A 17,096-nucleotide genomic window follows, 5' to 3' on the forward strand; every position below is an offset into this window, starting at 1 on the left:
TTGATGCATATATACCTAGATGGATAGGGCAGCTACCTTGTGTTACAAACGAGAATCGCTTTCCAGGTTACGGGACCTTGGATAGTTTACATAAAAATCATATATTATAAATAACCGAAGTGTATTGTTATTGTTCGCAAAAAACATTGAACCAAAGTCGTGTATTCAGTATAGTGAATAAATGTCATAGCCGTTCATCTAGTCTCACAAAGGATTTAGAGGTTCATGGGTACATCTTAGAAATGCCTAAATAACGTTGTCACGTTTGCTACAACAAATACATATTGGTAGTTGTGACGTAAGTGTGGAAACTATCAAAAACTATTTACTGGCGGTTTCCGCCTGACGCGGCGACTGCGGCGAATGTGGCGTCATGAATATTGAATTGATGTTCGTGAATATTCAGCGCCGCGCTATTGAAAACAAACGCCGGCGGGCCTCGGGCGCCTCCGTACTTACGGCGAGTATGGGCTCCGAGAGCGGGCGCGAGTGGCATCGCTAGTTCTCGAGAGCAAATAGTGAATTCATTTACTTACTTCTTGCAAATTTTCAAATCACTAGAAGACATCCGCGAATACCGCAATACATAACATCAGAGTTTCTAAAGAAAGGTTCCTTTACTTTAGTAAAATGTAATAAAGTCAACAAAGCCAGTCTAATACTAATAAATAGAGCTTGAGCTGACAGCAGAAGCCACTTTGAGCCACCTTCGGCTATTTTCTCCATTTGCTACAAATGCGATTACCTAATTCCATTTTAAGACCTACATAATAATATTTTAATTCCAGTCCTACGGCACTGATATAACACAAATGAATAAAGTTGGCCTCTAAAATGAGACATTTACTTTCAAGAATCCGGACGTAAAACGACGGAAACATAAGTATAGTGGTGTGGTCGCGGCGAGGCAAGTAAAGCTATTAGCAAAGGCTATTTGAATAAACTGCCCACCGTAGAGTGGGGAGGGGGACGGGCGGCGGCGAACCAATTAATTATTTCTTGTGTCCTGACTTACGCTCGCCTCCATCTTTGAATGTAGTGATTAATCAGGTTTTTTCCCGGAGAGGATAAATCTCCGGCCGATCTCCGGTACCGCCGCCGGATCCGGTTATTTATGTGCTGGCCGGCCGCTGTCCCCGATGCACCCCCGCGCGACCCCGATACCTTCAAACGAAATGAGAAGGCAACGCCAAATGTACTAAATGTAATACATTATGTTTTCTCGAGAGACATAGAAAAAAAAGACTTCCAAAATGGTCAAAATCTTTCTTTGCATTGGGATGTACGGTCGCGTTCATAATTGCAGTCATAGTTCGCAAAACTTTATAGCTTGCACCGCTGCTATCACTCACACATTCACACAAATAACACAATAAACAACAAGTTGGGTAACCCGCCATAAAGAAGAGGGTAGTAAAAAAAAAAAAAGGCGTCCGCTAATCAACACAGCGACACGCCACACAGCGGAGATCCATGTGGAACAGTACGAAAATAATGGCTTCATACCGACCAGAATATTAGCGGAACAGTTCGACACATCAGTTTACTGTTTTATGTTTGCACCGTGAGGGACTACACCACAGACAGCCAGCAAGAAAGCCGTATTTATCAGAAATAAATAAGCAAAAACGTTTAGAATTTGTTCGGCAGTATTTGGATTTTGACTGGAAAAACGCGATATTTACAGACGAAAAGTTCGTTTATTTTATGTCATCACAACACGGTAGACTTCATTTATTTATGGCGAAGAAATGCAACTCGGTATGAAGAAAAAAATATTGTGCCAAATATGGAGTCTGGACACATCTCTGTAAATATGTGGGGCTGGATGAGTGCTGCTGGACCTGGGGAACAGGTGTGGATAGCAGGACGCGCTACAGCTGATCATTATGTGCAAGTGCTGGAAGAAACCATGTTACCAACTGTGCGGTGTATTTATCCGATTGATGATATGCCAACAATATCATTTGTGCAAGACAACTGCCCTGTGCATCGAGTCCATATAGTGCGTGAAAGGTTCTGCCAATTTATATTAAAAGTACTAATTACTTAGATAGTAGGTATTTTAAGGACAGCTTCAATATCTTTTCTTTATGAAAACGAATAATTAAGCTGTAACCTTAATAACAGGAGATAAGTGGATGATACAATAAGTGTAATATGCTGTATGTATAGCTTTATTAATCATCAATATGTAAATAAAACTATAGGTAAACTGTTTCAATAAAATTTACTAATTTTAATTATTGAATGTTTTATTTTGCTCCTTCTTGTTTAATATTTCTTGCTGATTTCCGTGTTTGAAGACACGGGTTTTGTAATTCTTAGATATCAGTTAGTTGGTTAGTCAGTCAGTTACTTAGTTCAAATGGCACCTTAAAACATTAAAAATTGTCAATAACACTAAAATAGACAAAAAAATCCTTGAATAACTTCGGAATCCAAGTAACGCTAGTAACTAGAACAAGCGAGTGTGAGCAAGCGAGATTATCTAATATATCTTAGATCTCACTTGCTCACACGAAGTAATAAAATTGCTACCCAATAACTTTCAAAGGAACCACTACCTATGTTAGGGTCGTGTGCAGACAAACTTTCAACCTTATTGAAATGACATAAGTCTGGCAGGCTTCCCTCTATAGGCAAATCTTATGCAAATAATGAGAGACGACGATATTTCGATCGACAATTATCGGGCCCAGTTCGGCCATCGTTGATTGCCGTCTCTTTCTGTTTTGTTATGTTATATGTCATAGAATAATAAACTCTTTTACTTAGTAATCATTGGTATTAAAGACCGTATTCATTTGAAGGAATATTTATTCTTTTAAATATGCATGTGTGTGTGTATCTAGTGGAACCACAGTGCACGCTATTTTAACCCGTAAGAATTTTAAAACTATGACTGCAGATATGAACGCGATCGTACTTTGTAAGCAAACAAATATAATTATATTGAAAGTGTAGTAATATTATTTCGATTAAGTACAACGTATAAATGTGAACGAAAAACAAAAGTAAAGTCAAATCGTTCTATATCCTAATCTTGCCATGAGTCATCGTGTAAGGAAAAACTGGTCACAAGCTAAAGAAATCAAATCTGCAGAGGTGCGGCCTCCGCCATAGTAAAGTAGAACAAAAGGTTAGTTATTGAGAATGTGATTGTATGTGTGTGAACAGATCCATAAACTCATTTAAGTTATATGTTACTGCTCAAATAATCCGAAGCGCGTATCATTATTTTTATTATCCTTCCTATCCTATTCCTAATTCTTTATAAAATTAAATAACATTTTCTTTTTATATGCACCAAAATTATAATGTTGCCAACAATTCTTAAAAATTTTAAATGTCTTTCCTGTCAGCAACTTTAAAGTATTGATAGAATCATAGAGTATGAAAATTAGAGTTGCAATTAGAATCTCAACCATTTGAAGGGAAATTTGCATTTAACTATTTTGAGACAAAAACTTTTTAAAGGCACTTGATAACGACTCGATTAAAATAAAGATGATGTTCTGTTCCCGTCGTGCTACGCCACTGCGGCAGCCGGACTGTCCAATTAGGGGCGGGCGCGTCACGCCGATCAATCACGGCGTGTCCAGCGCGCCTTACCGCGTCACGCGTTCTCGCCGAACCGACAGCGAACCGCAATACTTCCGAAAGCTTACTGCCAAATTGTGCGTGTATCACTCGCCTTAATCTGCGGTGAACATTGTTGGATGAAATCTATTTACGGTTTTGTGAGAATAAAAAGCATAAATAATAATAATATAAAAAAGGCCTCATTGCAAAGGCTCAAAGTTGCTAGAAGTCTTATATGATTTATTATTCGGGCCTTTTCTTTCTGAATATTTTAACTTAATTAAAGATTGTAATTCATTTATATTCAATAGAATCATAAAAAATTCATACGCCTATTGCACGCAAATATTATAAAATCCATTTTGTTTGCACTGGACTTCTCAGAATTTTATATTGTTAGATTTTCTTGATATTAACGGTGTGTTATCACGAAGAATATTCCTCGTTCCAGGTGAAGCAGCGAGCGCGCCCAGCCTCGCGGTGTCGTCTCCCACGAGAACCTTGCCGGTGCCCCTAACCCAGGTAAATTGTTTATTTATATATTTACACAGAAAATTTCAACTCAAATGATCGTATTTGAAAAAAATTGATTATCTGAGTTATAGTATATATGTTAGCTACTTATGGAACTAAAGTGAAAAGAAATATGTCGGAAAGCGAAGCGGTGAAGGGTGCCGCCGGAAACACGCAGAGATGACACATACCACTATCTCAATAGAAATCACTTCTGATGAATTCGAAAGAGGTAATTTTTTTTAATATTTCTCCTGTACAGACAAAAGCCATACTACATCATGTTAACGATTCGTGGTGGTAACTTGATATTCTTGAGATTCCAGAGTTCCTTGCTTAACAAACTCACAGCTCATCGGTATCATGAAAAATTGTTTGTTATATTATATTGCCACAAAGGAAACTTATGAAACTTTTAATTAACTTCGAGCAAGATGAAATAAATATTGAAAATCGTGCATATGCTCTTTGTCATATTCGCCACCGGTTTAATTTCCTTTCCATAAAACGACATAGACTTTTATACAAACTAGGGATGTCCTGCTCACTGTAATTCAAAACGTGCTAGCTCATCGGCTCCCCGCTATAAATACCTTTTAATGGATACTTTACGGGCGACGCGCGATCGAATCGACGCCGGTTTTCACGATAAAATATTTCATAGGCGGACATCCCTTTTATACTTTCGGGTTTGAAAAGACGAGCCGCCCATAAAAGCCGCCTAGAGCCACATAAACTCCGCAAGTCTTGTCCAAACGAACTACGAGTTAGCACGATTTTATCTACTTAAAGTTAGCCGTCGTTTATTTTATGTGGACGTTTGGCGAGTCAGTGCCTGCGGGGGCGGGCGGTATCTTTACGAGGGAATCTCAATAACCGTCTTTATGTCATCGCAGATACAGCATCATATTTCTGTGAAGAGTCCCGCGGGAGCGCCGTCCGCAGTATCGCGCGGCACTTGGCGTTATCTCGCGCGGACGCCGCGGGCGCCACGCGACAACACCTCGTCACCAGAATGACAGCTCCGCAGATATGACCACTTCTAGCTTCACGTTTACCCGCTCGCCGATATTAGATTCAATTTATGTTTCAAAGCCACTTTTACTTAAGTAGTTGCGTCGCCAAACTCATAAAATTCATACTTGTACCTGAATAGACCAACACGACAGCTAGAGATATAGATTTAATGTTTTGAGAAAATATACAGTTTATTAGTTTGCCTTTCTTCTTCTCCCAGGTTCCGGAGTACACTACACTAAAGTTATAATTGATAAAGCAAATCCCCGCTGCAGCCGCGCATTGCCGCGCCGCACTCCGCATCCTTACTTGCGAAGTTTCGATTGCGGCCGCTAGTTCACACTCGGGATGAGTTCGGATATCGCCGACGCCTCTCAATTGAAATATTTACCAGCATAAAACCGCACCGAACCGTTCGCTGCGAAGTTTAAAATATTTCGAGATCTTCTGACATCAAACTTTATCGTATTCGCATGAAACTTCGTCCCGAATTTACTTTGAAAAGTCCTCATCAAATAGAAACATGGAAGTTCATTTAACTCAGTTACGAACCGATAAAGTAACGAACGAGTTGAATTTTAATACTGCCTTGTCGGCAAATCCGAGTCGGGCTGATCGTGTTAATTGAGTTGTGCCCCAATTAGACGGAAAGTTACCTGAAGCGGGCGGAGCCGCGAGGCGCGTGACGCGTGACGCGGGCGTGCGATCCATCGTGCATGAGATCGGCGGCCGGCGATTACTCTCGCGGGACGCTTATTGTTCACTAGATCACGCATCCGGGCACTAAACTGCAGCTGCGCCCAAATAATTCTTCTTTCCTATTAGGTTTTCTCAATTCTCGGCGTACATCGGCGTCATTGATTTATTAACGACCGCAATATGTTACTGAAAAATTTTACAACTGCCTTGGTTTTAAGACTAGTGTCTTAAGCTTTTTGAAATATATAATTTTTTTATTACTACCTCATACTAGCAGAGTAGGTAGTTATACAATTGGTGCATCTAACTTAATCAATAACTGATGTCACTTGGACTTATATCTCTACAAAACCAATCGGTAGATCTTATAATTTTACGGTTCGACGGAAAATCACGAAGGGGCTGAAGTGCCGGTGCCTACAACCCGGCAATAAATTTACCTTTCATGTCCGATTTTTAACTAGCTATATAAAATGTCGACCATTGTCTCCGGAGCTCTAACAAGGGAAGGTTTAATTAAGGCTCGCGATAGTTTTATCAGGCGGTTCTTTTGTCATCACCTTCCCGGGGTTCAGGCCCCGTGCTCGCTTGAATTAGTTTTAATTTGTCGTTATCTGCCGCGCGACAATGGCGGCGCCACTGCAGATGTGCCGCGATACCAGACATTACACGCGCAGTTTATGTCCGGGAGCCAATTATACGCTGATTGGACGGCGAAAGCGAGGACAGCGAAAACATTTTAAAAAGCTTTTCTACTGAACAAATTATATGTAGAGTGTGTCTAGTCAGACCAATTGTGGTCGTTAACGCCTTGTGTAATCTGATCGATTTTATATAATGATAAAAACTGGAAGGAATTATTGGTTAGTGAAGAGAAAAAAAAACAATACTACAAAGGGTACCTACTATTGTTTCTTTTGTTAATCATAATAAAGACGTTCCTACGACTGGGTGAACGAGATTTTCTCAGAGTCTTGTAACTATTAGCTCTGTATAACCCGTAAAGGATTAAGATATATTCCACATAGCGATTTTACAGGTGCATTGTCAATTATTAGAATTCTTCTTTTCGGCGTTATGCTAGCAATCTGTCTGTCTATCTGAATAAGCCATCCAGATGAACATGGCTTTTCAACATTTTGGAGACTGTTTTCTCTATCTATCGTAAGGGATAAATATGTGATAAATGTATATATTATGTAGTCAAGAGACATTGTGTTGTTCCAGGGGTGTAACGGCCCTGGCGCGTCGTGGACGTGGGGCGCGCGCGCGCGGCCGGCGCCCGCCGCGCCGCCCGGCGCCGCGCCGCTCGGCCGCAGCGCCAGCGCCACGCTGCGCGCCGCCGACCTCAACGTGGACGCCATCAAGGAGAAACTTCTAGACCATCGGATCCCGGAGTCTTGCGTTTAGTGTGACCACGCCGACCTGTCGGACTCGCCCGCCACTTGGAAGAATGAACTACCATCATTACGTACCAATTAAAAACGACCAAGAATCAAAGCTGCGAAGGACACCACGCATGATGAGAGTGACAAAAAGATGAACAAATAATGGGGGGTTTATTTTTTTGCACAATTGACACCCAGAGAAGAATCAATGACGTTTTTTTTATGGTGATAACCCGGAATGAGAATAAAAATGTTGATTATCTATAGATAGTGAAAAATGAAACGCACATATCAGAAGTGAATATTTTAAATAGTTCAGTGTTCTTGAAGTTCTTTCATTTACGAAATTAAATACAATTCAAAACTTTAAGACAATTCTTGAAGTCCATTTACATTAATTTAGTTTCAGTGAAGATGAAGCACACAACATATCGATAGTTTATAAAATTAAACGAAAATAATGAACACTTGAAACAAAGTGGGGATGGAGGAGACAGAATCCGTAACCCTGGATTTAGTTTGCGTATCCTTCGGCGCGCAGCTTCATATCTTTGTTAGGCAACGTTACGAAGTTGAACTGTCTGCGTATTGGGTGAAGTGATGAAGCGCAGGATTTTTAATATTTTTTTTTGCGAAATGTCTCAGATCCTTTCTTGAATTTGATTGGCCTGTCGCCACAGGTATCTTTGATTATTGAGATTCCTGTATCCGTCACTCACTCGAACCAAGTGCAGGTACAAGTATTCCAAGGAGCGGACGGGCTTGTTGCATTGTAAATTTCTGGCGATTGTCCGTGTAAATGTATAGCTAGGTAGCGACGCCTCGCGGAGGCTGTTAGCGCGCGGGACCTCCGACCACATTTTTACCAATAACATTAAGTATAGGTAGGTACATTTATTTTATCGCCATGGTTTTGATAATGAAAACAATATCTTTTTTGGCTTTACTTGAAGCTACAGACAATGAAGCTGTATGTTATATCAACGCGAAGGCTTCATCGCCCCAGCGATATTAAATTGATTCACATATAAAAGAATTCTTTTTAACATATTTTTTGTAACATATATTATAAACGAGTCTCATTGACCTTATTTAATTTTGTCTAATTGTTGGTTTCGCTTTATTTCCACGACGCACTACGCCCGTCACGATGCGCTGCGGAGCGCCCGTCGGGGGTCCCTACGCGTCTCCTGAGTGGAAGACTACATCTAATTTTGTTTTAATGAACTCTGTGATGTAAATAGTAGTTTAAGGACTGAGTCTTTGCCACTTTTTTACATGTCTACCAGTCTCTAGTCGAATCTACTGAATATCGATATAAATAGGTAAATGGATTCATCGTTATTTGTATAAATCGAATAAATCTATGTAAATAATGTTTGTACTTGACTCTTAAGGTTTTAATCGGCTTAGTGGCTATACGGGCTGCGGGCGACCGCGACCGACACGTGATCGGCCGGCGCGCGGCGCTTCTTGTTATATTAGTACTCACATATCTTTAAAACTTGAAACTAAGGTACTAAACAAAGAAATTTGTAAAATTTCTTATATGGTGTAAGCCACCTCTAACTGCCAGTACTTTAAGCATATCATCAATCAATAATTGTTGTCAAAATATAAAGTTCGGCTTCTGAGATGGAGTCGCAGTCGGCCGCTGCCCAGCCGCGCCGCGCCCGCGCGTTACCTCTGTATATTTGTAGTCGTTACTCATGATTCAGTATGGGTTGGTTGTTGGATGGCAAACAGTCAGGCAGGCAAAAGGATCAGGGACTTTCTCATGAAATACGCGCCCAGGACTAATGATAAGGAAAAAAATGTACGCATAGTCTTTTGTTTGCAATGTTTATTTCGCACCGACACAAATTTATTGCTAATGTAAGGTTTCTGTTGGTATACAACCTCTAGTTGTTACAACATTATTATCTGTTAAGGTTTTTTGGTAAAAAATCAAGAAGCCGATAAACTGCTTATTGATATAATTGTGGAAATATTTGTTTTTTTTTTATCTGTATTTTATTAATTTTCTTTGAAAATTTGGATGCGTTTGAGGTCAATCTGCTGATGGTTAGAAGATTTAACAATACCCAGAGCGGCTATGAACATGGCCTACTGTGAGTGTGGGTCAATCTATCGTCAACATTTACCTTAAAACAGGGAAGATAAATAGATATCCGTAAAAATCTTTATAGTCCCAAGCTGATTACGTTTTGTTACAAATACTAATGATCAAAAATTCATAAACTGGAATTGTGCGATTCAAAAATGATTTGATATTTGCTTGCTTAAAACAATGAAAACATGTACAGAGGTGAAGCGAGGCGCGTGCGCAGACGACGCGTATCATCAACTATATCAATTATTTCACGGCGTTTAGTTCCACAGACTGACTTCATTGTGAACTTGTAGATAATATTGTTAGGTATTTACTTTAAGAGAGGTCATTTGTTATTATAAAGTTTAAATCAACTCAAAGAGTTCGCCCTACTGTTGACTTTTATTTTGAATGAGATTAAAGTTGTCTTGGAAGTACTGACGTTGTTTTATTGACCCTTTCTGTTTTAAATTTTAATGAAAGAGGAAGTTAGTTTCTTATGTATATGTTTATTGTTATAGATACACTGTTATGTTGACATCCTTTACAGTCGGTATGAGTAGTTTAATATAGTACTTATTCTATACAGTGAAGTTGACAAAACAATATAAAAATGTAATATACGTAGGACCTCAGTAGGTCAAACAATAATTTTATTACATTTTACATATGCTTAAAAAGAAATCTTATAACAAATAGTTTCTACGAAATTCGTCAATAAATTAAAGAACGGTTTAAAATACGACTTTGACATAATATAAATAATAGATGATTACAATTTCACAGTTATCCTTAAGTGTAGTTATTGAACGCCTCTAGATTTGAGTAGAATAGCAACATTTTAAACAGCAATATTTTTTTTCTTCTCACTGCCGAGTATTTATCTTCAAATTACGTACAAAAGTTTGACATAAAGTTGCTTTATTTCCGATAGGTACTATCATAAAGAAGTAATGGGCGGTAAAAAACATTAAATGTCCACGAAAAACTTTGGATTTCCAGTTCTATCAAGGGAAGGTAGTTGTGAAAGCCAGATGCCCTGCACCCTAGTAGACCTCGACGCTCTCCTGATGATGCACGGTGTCCTGCCTGAACATCTCCACGTCGGCCTGGCTGTCCGCCTGCATCAGCTTGGCGCGGCCCTCCTGTGGAGTGTTAATGCATGTCATCAAGTTCGCCGGCAACTCCACCTTCGTTAAACTATGACTTCCTAAAAAGTAGCCCTTTTTCATTTCCCAAAAATCAGACCTATTTCAAATATAATGTTTCATCAACATCGGTTCATCAATTTCACCATTTTTTTAACTGCAAAAAAGAAACAAACAAATTTACCTACTTTTGCGCTAACAATAAATGTCGGATATTTCCATTTCAAGAGAAAATATTTTTGTTGTAGCGATAAATTCAACTGACTGATTTTATAAAAAATTGACAGACGTAAGTATGAAAAGTAATTATGGAAATTTTCACAGAAACGTGGCGCAGGAAAACATCTAAGTCCTATTCTGTACCACTAAAAATGTGTTATCTATACTAATATTATAAAGCTGAAGAGTTTGTTTTGTTTGTTTGTTTGTTTGTTTGTTTAAACGCGCTAATCTCAGAAACTACTGAACCGATTTGAATAATTCTTTCACTGTTAGATAGTCTATTTATCGAGGAAGGCTATAGGCTACATTTTATCCCGGATTTCCTACGGGAAACGTCAACAATGCAGGTGAAAGTTGAATGAGTCGGCCATCTGCGAGCTTTCCACGCGAACGCTGCGCAAACCAACAAAGATATAGTAAAACAATGTACTAAAGATGTGAAGTACTCATTTTTTGCCACAAAAAAGTCCGCGAGAGCATATATCTATCTCTTAAGGTTTACTTACAATAACCACTTTTATGTTCATTTTTTAAGATTATTTTGTCATTATAAACATAAGTTATTTTGAAACCAATTTTCTTTAATTCAGTATTAATCCTTATCCAAATAAATATGTTTATTACTTTCGGCTTTTCATGTAGACTAAAATTGCCATTTACAGTATATAAATCAGACGAATAGGTTTTGAGATATTATGGTCGTTATAAGCAATTTGCAGCGAAACATTTTATACGGCGAACCAGCGTTCTTTCTAATACGCGTGACCGCCCGCTATAAAGCCGAGGAGGATGTTTGCAAAAATAAATATGATGCCCAAATAACTATTCCACGCGGACAAAGTCGCGGGCACAGCTAGTGTACAATAAAGTATTAACAAACAAACAAAGAGTAGATATCATCAATATGCCACGTGGATGGACCGTGGTCTCCAGGTTCTCGGAAGTAAATCAAAATGACATCCAAATAGACAACGCACCTCACACAGCAGACACGAACACATACTGCGGGGAGCCCTAAAAAAATAATCTTACTTTCTTTTCATTATCTTTGCATAATCTACACCAATTTAAGAGCGTCGGTGGTCGAGTCGGTAAGGTGCCCGGTAAAAAATGTTCAGAAAAAGTTACTCGTCTTATGTTAATACACCTAATAGCGTTTAGTCAATAATAGGCAATTTATTCCTGTCATTTTTCTGACGTTAACCTGAGAATGAGACTCCTGGAGTGCGCATTTTGAGCAAGATTTTGATGGGTAAGTCAGGGTTTTACATGAAACGACTCACACCTCACCCACGCAACGCATGGTAAATGAATAAAAAGTATTCGAGTGGACCAACCTTAGGGTGCATGAGTATAAAGGGAAGTTCTGCGACCAGCTCGCCGTTGAGGGCCCCGAGGTACAGCTTGACCTTGGCGCTGTAGCTCACCACGATGCCGAACGCGTCGCGCTGCTCCGGGTCCAGCAACCTGGTGATCCAGTTATTAAGTTACTTATAGATCAAAGGTTTAAAGTTACAAAATGTTTTGCCGAAAAGAAAACATGTTTGTGTCACTTATTTATTAAGAAGTAAGATCTTTTACACAGTTTAAATATATTTTCAAAATTACATTACTGAAAGACACTTTGTCACAATTTATCGGATGATCGGGCTCTTTAGCATGAAGAAAATATTGTTATATATTGAGTCCAGACGCCAAATAGAGCCACGATACCAGCACTCGTCTCACAGGACTTTGAGAGAAGTACATGCACTCACAGGGTGGTGGACGCGAGGGTGGTGTCCGTTCGCTTGAGCTGGCCGTCCAGCGCGATGCCGCGCTTGTCGCGGTTGTGGGCCAGCGACGGCGACAGGTGCAGCACCTTCTGCAGGCTGGAGCCGGGCTGCAGCGGGCAACCGTCCCTGACGCACGGAAACACAATTCAAATCATCTGCTTCTCAGCATCTGACCAGGTTACATTCTTCCTAGGGGCGAAACTAAGACCAATAGCTACCAATTATGCTGCACGGAGCCATTTCTGACTACTCTTTGCAACGTTTTTACGGAAAACATCATAGCTTGGAAACTAGTTATGATCGCTTTGAAAGAGATTTAAGGCTTAATAGTAAGTAGGTATTGTGCTTATTATTCAATTTGTATCATAAAGTCATAACTCACTGCGTCTCGACGCTGGCGACGACGTTCCGGTACTGGCCGCTCTGGAAGAGCACCACGTCCACGCCCTGGCAGATGCTGGCCTTGATCTTCTTCACCACCTTGTTGCTGTTGTTCCTCACGCACATGTTCACCGCCACCGCCTCGCCGTGCATGTACAGCTGGGAATGATAACTCTCCAAGTATACAAATAACAAATAGATCCACTGTAGGTAGAGTAGTCCCAGTAGTCGGGAACAAATTGAGTGACAAAATATGTAAAAGAATGATATTCTCGTCTTATTGCAACCTTTTTTTATAAGAAAAAGTATGTTGAAAAAGATAACATAATAGGAAGAATAATACAATAATTACACATATTATACTTTGAACCAATATCATCATCCAGATAAGTATCTTTTCCCAGACCAAAATTTACAATGTTTTGAAGAAGTAGGTATAACATTTTTACACATACATACACATGGTCACGTCTATATCCCTTACGGGGTAGACAGAGCCAACACTCTTGAAATGACTGTAGCCACGTTCAGCTATTTGGCTTAATGATAGAGTCGAGATTCAAATAGTGACAGGTTGCTAGCCCATCGCCCAAAACAGAATCCCAAGTTTGTAAGCCTATCCCTTAGTCGCCTTTTACGACATCCATGGGAGAGTGATGGAGGCCGTGTGGTTCTCGGCACCAAATAGAAAAAAGAATAGGACCACATTTTTACACATGTAGGGTATTTTATCAGGTGTCTTGTAATATGGTTCTCAAAGAAACATCACAGTTCTCAAAATTAATTTGAGTTACATGTGACTCACCTGTTTGTCGAGCGTGAGCTCCAGCTCGAGCTGCCCGGGCGAGAGCACGAAGTCCTTGCGCACCACGGTGCAGGGCTGCGGGCCCGCCTGCGCCGGCGCGAACTGCACCTTGCGGATGCCCAGGGCTACCGTGCTCCTGCGCGTCGCCAGGCGAGTGTCAATTGTATAAAGTTCTATTACAAAGTCGCATCGGCCTTAAAGTATTTTTTATTTACTGATTCACTAGACTTATAAACTGAAGATTCTTCTCTTAAGCTATGGGCTAGCTGTTAACCTGCCCCTGTCTAAATCTCAATTCTGCTGAACGTGGCTTTAAGTCTTCGACCCTTTGATCCAATCATTAAGAAGAATGACAGTTTATTTTTAAAACACTTTCAACACGGCTTCAGCTAAATGCTTTATGCTGGTATTAGATTTAAATAGTAACAGTTTTTGTGTGTGGGTGTGTTTGTGTGAGGTTTCCAGCCATCGCTAACAAGAATAATCCCGAAGTAAGTAAACCTTTGGATGCTAAAACTTGTGATCAAACACAACCCACCTGCGATGCGAGCGGTCGATCTCTGAGTCTCCGACAAACAGCTTGACGTAGTAGTGCACGCCGCAGGGCTCCCCCTCGTCCTCGAGGCCGGGCTGCAGCGTCACGGAGCCCGGGGCGCCCGCCGGCACGCTCAGCCGGAACGGGAGCGCCGACTCTCCGAGTTTCTTTATCAGTCGCTCCTGTGGGTTGATCATACATTAGCCACTATAGAATGCACGTCTCGATCATTCTTTAGCAGCCTGTTTTCAGAATATGGTCACTCATGATCTTGTGTTGACATCAACCTGTGGGACATTTATTTGCTCGGGCCTCAAATCAAAAAGGGACACCTAATATACCTATGTAAAACAATCAAGAATATCAGTAACTGGTACCTGTGTCTTCGATAAGTCATATTTCCTCTTCTCGGGCGGTGGGTAAATCTGCTCCGAAGCCAGGAACAATTCCTTGTAGAAGTTAAGGCCCATGACCTCATCCTCCTCGCGACCATAGCGGAACGTGCACACGACCTGCCCGAACACCTTGCGCCCGCGCACGTACTCCTCGTCGATCAATACCACGCCATCTATTGAACACGCCATTCTCAATATTTAAAGATAATATATCGTCATATTAATATAAATAATGAAAAATGAAAATCACTATTACTACAAATCGTCAATTTTAAAACAAGACACAACATGCATGTGATTATTATTCTTGCTGTAATTTTTTTATGACATCAACCCGCTTTGAGAATAAAACAAAGCAACCCATTGAAAGATATTTGAGCTATTTCTAAATAATACAGGTATTCTGAAGCGCGGCCGTATTACGTATTACGTATTTAACTGACTTCGCAGAATGAGGTTGTATTTATAAATAGTATTATGCAACGCGAAAGTTTTAAATAGGTTTTTGAGAACTATAGGGTAAGTATCACATTTATTTACCCAACATGATACTCCTAATTAAAAAGTACTCGTACCTTTTTAATTTCAAAATAATTATGAATATCGTTGAAGCGAAGTAGGTTACTGGGATACTGTAGCGAGTATAAATATATAGTCGCCGCCTGCCCCTTCGGGAAATAGGCGAGATTTTACGTATGTATACTCGTATGGACCCGCTACAAAAAGGGAAGCTATAGGAATAAAATGATGATGATGATTTCCCATCATTCTAATGCTTATTTTCACATTATATTTGCCAACGAACAAATCATTATGAATAGTTTAGGTTTTATGATTTCGAATATAATAGAATCTTTATTTGCTTTTGATAAGGGTTTACAAATGGTGTGGCATAAAACATATTTCCTCCTGATCAACCATTAAGAAAGCATGAAAATATAATAATACTACACATACGTCACATTAGGCTTTTATCAGGTTCACAAATCAAGTTGTACGGGCTAAGTCAGAGTTCCGAGCTCAGGTAACAAAACATCACGCGCCCATCGGTCTCCCGCGAGTCGGCTGCAGGCGTAATGAAGGGGCGTGATGGATGGCTCCGGCAGGATGTCCGGATCCAACGTTTCTTGTTTGAAGATACATTTATTCTAAACAAATTACTTCTGCCTCCGGGAAAGAGTATGTAAAAGCTATAAAAGTCGTATCGTATTGTTCCAAGGTCAGGTAGCAAGCACGGCGCGCTCAGCGGCCGCCGGCGTGATGAGAGGCGTGATGGATGGCTATGGAGGTTCGCGAGTATTAGCCAACGTATGAAACCTAAGGTTTCTTGTTTGCGGTTGTTTCGTTTAATGAATGATTTGACGGCTTCTTGCTGAATTAGCAAAGTTTTTGAGATAAGTCGGGTTTTTTTAAAATAAATATTCACATCAATCATTCTATAATATGACTCAGTAGTACCTACTTTGAGATTAGCTCAATGCTTATTATGATTTGTTTTTTCTATCTCAGCTAAGGCTGACAAGTTAATAACATTTACGGGCGTCAGCCAAGTAAACGATATGAAATTTATTGTCTGTTGTAAGTCAGTCGGTCCGTTTTCGTCAATTCGAAGGAACTTTCTAACTTACCGACATGTATTTAAGATGGCGGCTTTTTGTATTGGTACGTAAGTAGGTTTCAAATCAAGGAGTTTATTATTATTAATTTAAAAGGTGTATCTACTCGAGAGTTGTGTAATCAAATATTACATTTGTAAACTTTATCAAAGGACTTAATAAACCAATAATGTTAAGCTTCAATTTAGCTAGACATTATCTCTTTGGTTACAAATAACACAAGTTTTTGTATTGTTATAAACAAAAATTTACACAAAATTTACTTCATCTAACAAACAACTAACAACACCTATGGGAAGCCCTGTCAATAACTTTATTAATTCAGGACACATACGAACCTATAGGTTCCACGTACGAGATATGATCGACGAACTCCCGCTTCCCCATGTACAGGGTGAGCTTCCCGTTCGGGGCGCACTTTTTGAACACTTTGAAGTTGTACACCATGTTGATGCTCCAGCAGCGCGAGCGACGCAGTCTGCGCACGGGCGGGTGCCCGGGTTATATACTGGAGTACTTTGCGAGGCTTCCCGCTAATCTTGTTTAGCTCATTACTGCTCACGTGAGGACGGCGGCGGAGCGCTCAGTGACTCATTACCGCCGTAAGCTGCTTCCTCATCCGAAACTGATTTGTTCTTCTTTGGAGTGGGTGTCAGGTCTAGATATAGGTCTAAAACATCTTGGAGGCAAAGCTTCTAAATAAAAAATCTAAACTTAATTGGCAAAGTATCTGTGGCGCCATCTCTACGCCACTCGTCACAACATCCAATCAAACAACTACTGTCAATCATCGCGAAGAAATTGACGCGCTCAACCAATAGCAGCGAAGAATCTAAGACGCGATTTCAAAGATTTCACGGATTGGAACTATATATACAACCTCCGACACAACATCGTCGGAGCCGCGGTTCCCCAGGCATAACAC

At 40.1% G+C, this 17,096-nt stretch overlaps 2 protein-coding genes across 2 annotated transcripts in view; one reads left to right on the forward strand and one right to left on the reverse strand.

Moving 5' to 3' along the window:
- LOC106137737 (nephrin-like) overlaps positions 1 to 7,224 on the forward strand; it is a 191,857-nt gene extending 184,633 nt beyond the window's left edge. Inside the window, exons 14-15 of the mRNA XM_060954627.1 lie at positions 4,037 to 4,107; positions 7,042 to 7,224. Of these exons, the coding sequence (XP_060810610.1) occupies positions 4,037 to 4,107; positions 7,042 to 7,224 (254 nt within the window). The remainder of the gene's footprint in view (positions 1 to 4,036; positions 4,108 to 7,041) is intronic.
- A 3,116-nt stretch (positions 7,225 to 10,340) lies between these two features.
- Positions 10,341 to 16,618, reverse strand: LOC106137742 (arrestin homolog). The gene is made up of 8 exons (XM_013338646.2): positions 16,510 to 16,618; positions 14,538 to 14,728; positions 14,164 to 14,342; positions 13,626 to 13,761; positions 12,822 to 12,979; positions 12,422 to 12,565; positions 12,002 to 12,131; positions 10,341 to 10,439 (listed from the first exon to the last, which is right to left on the reverse strand). Exons 1-8 carry the CDS (start codon positions 16,616 to 16,618, stop codon positions 10,341 to 10,343), a joined length of 1,146 nt encoding a protein of 381 aa, XP_013194100.1.
- Positions 16,619 to 17,096: the final 478 nt, after the last annotated feature.

Source organism: Amyelois transitella, chromosome 2, assembly GCF_032362555.1.
Source record: "Amyelois transitella isolate CPQ chromosome 2, ilAmyTran1.1, whole genome shotgun sequence".
NCBI lineage: Eukaryota > Metazoa > Arthropoda > Insecta > Lepidoptera > Pyralidae > Amyelois > Amyelois transitella.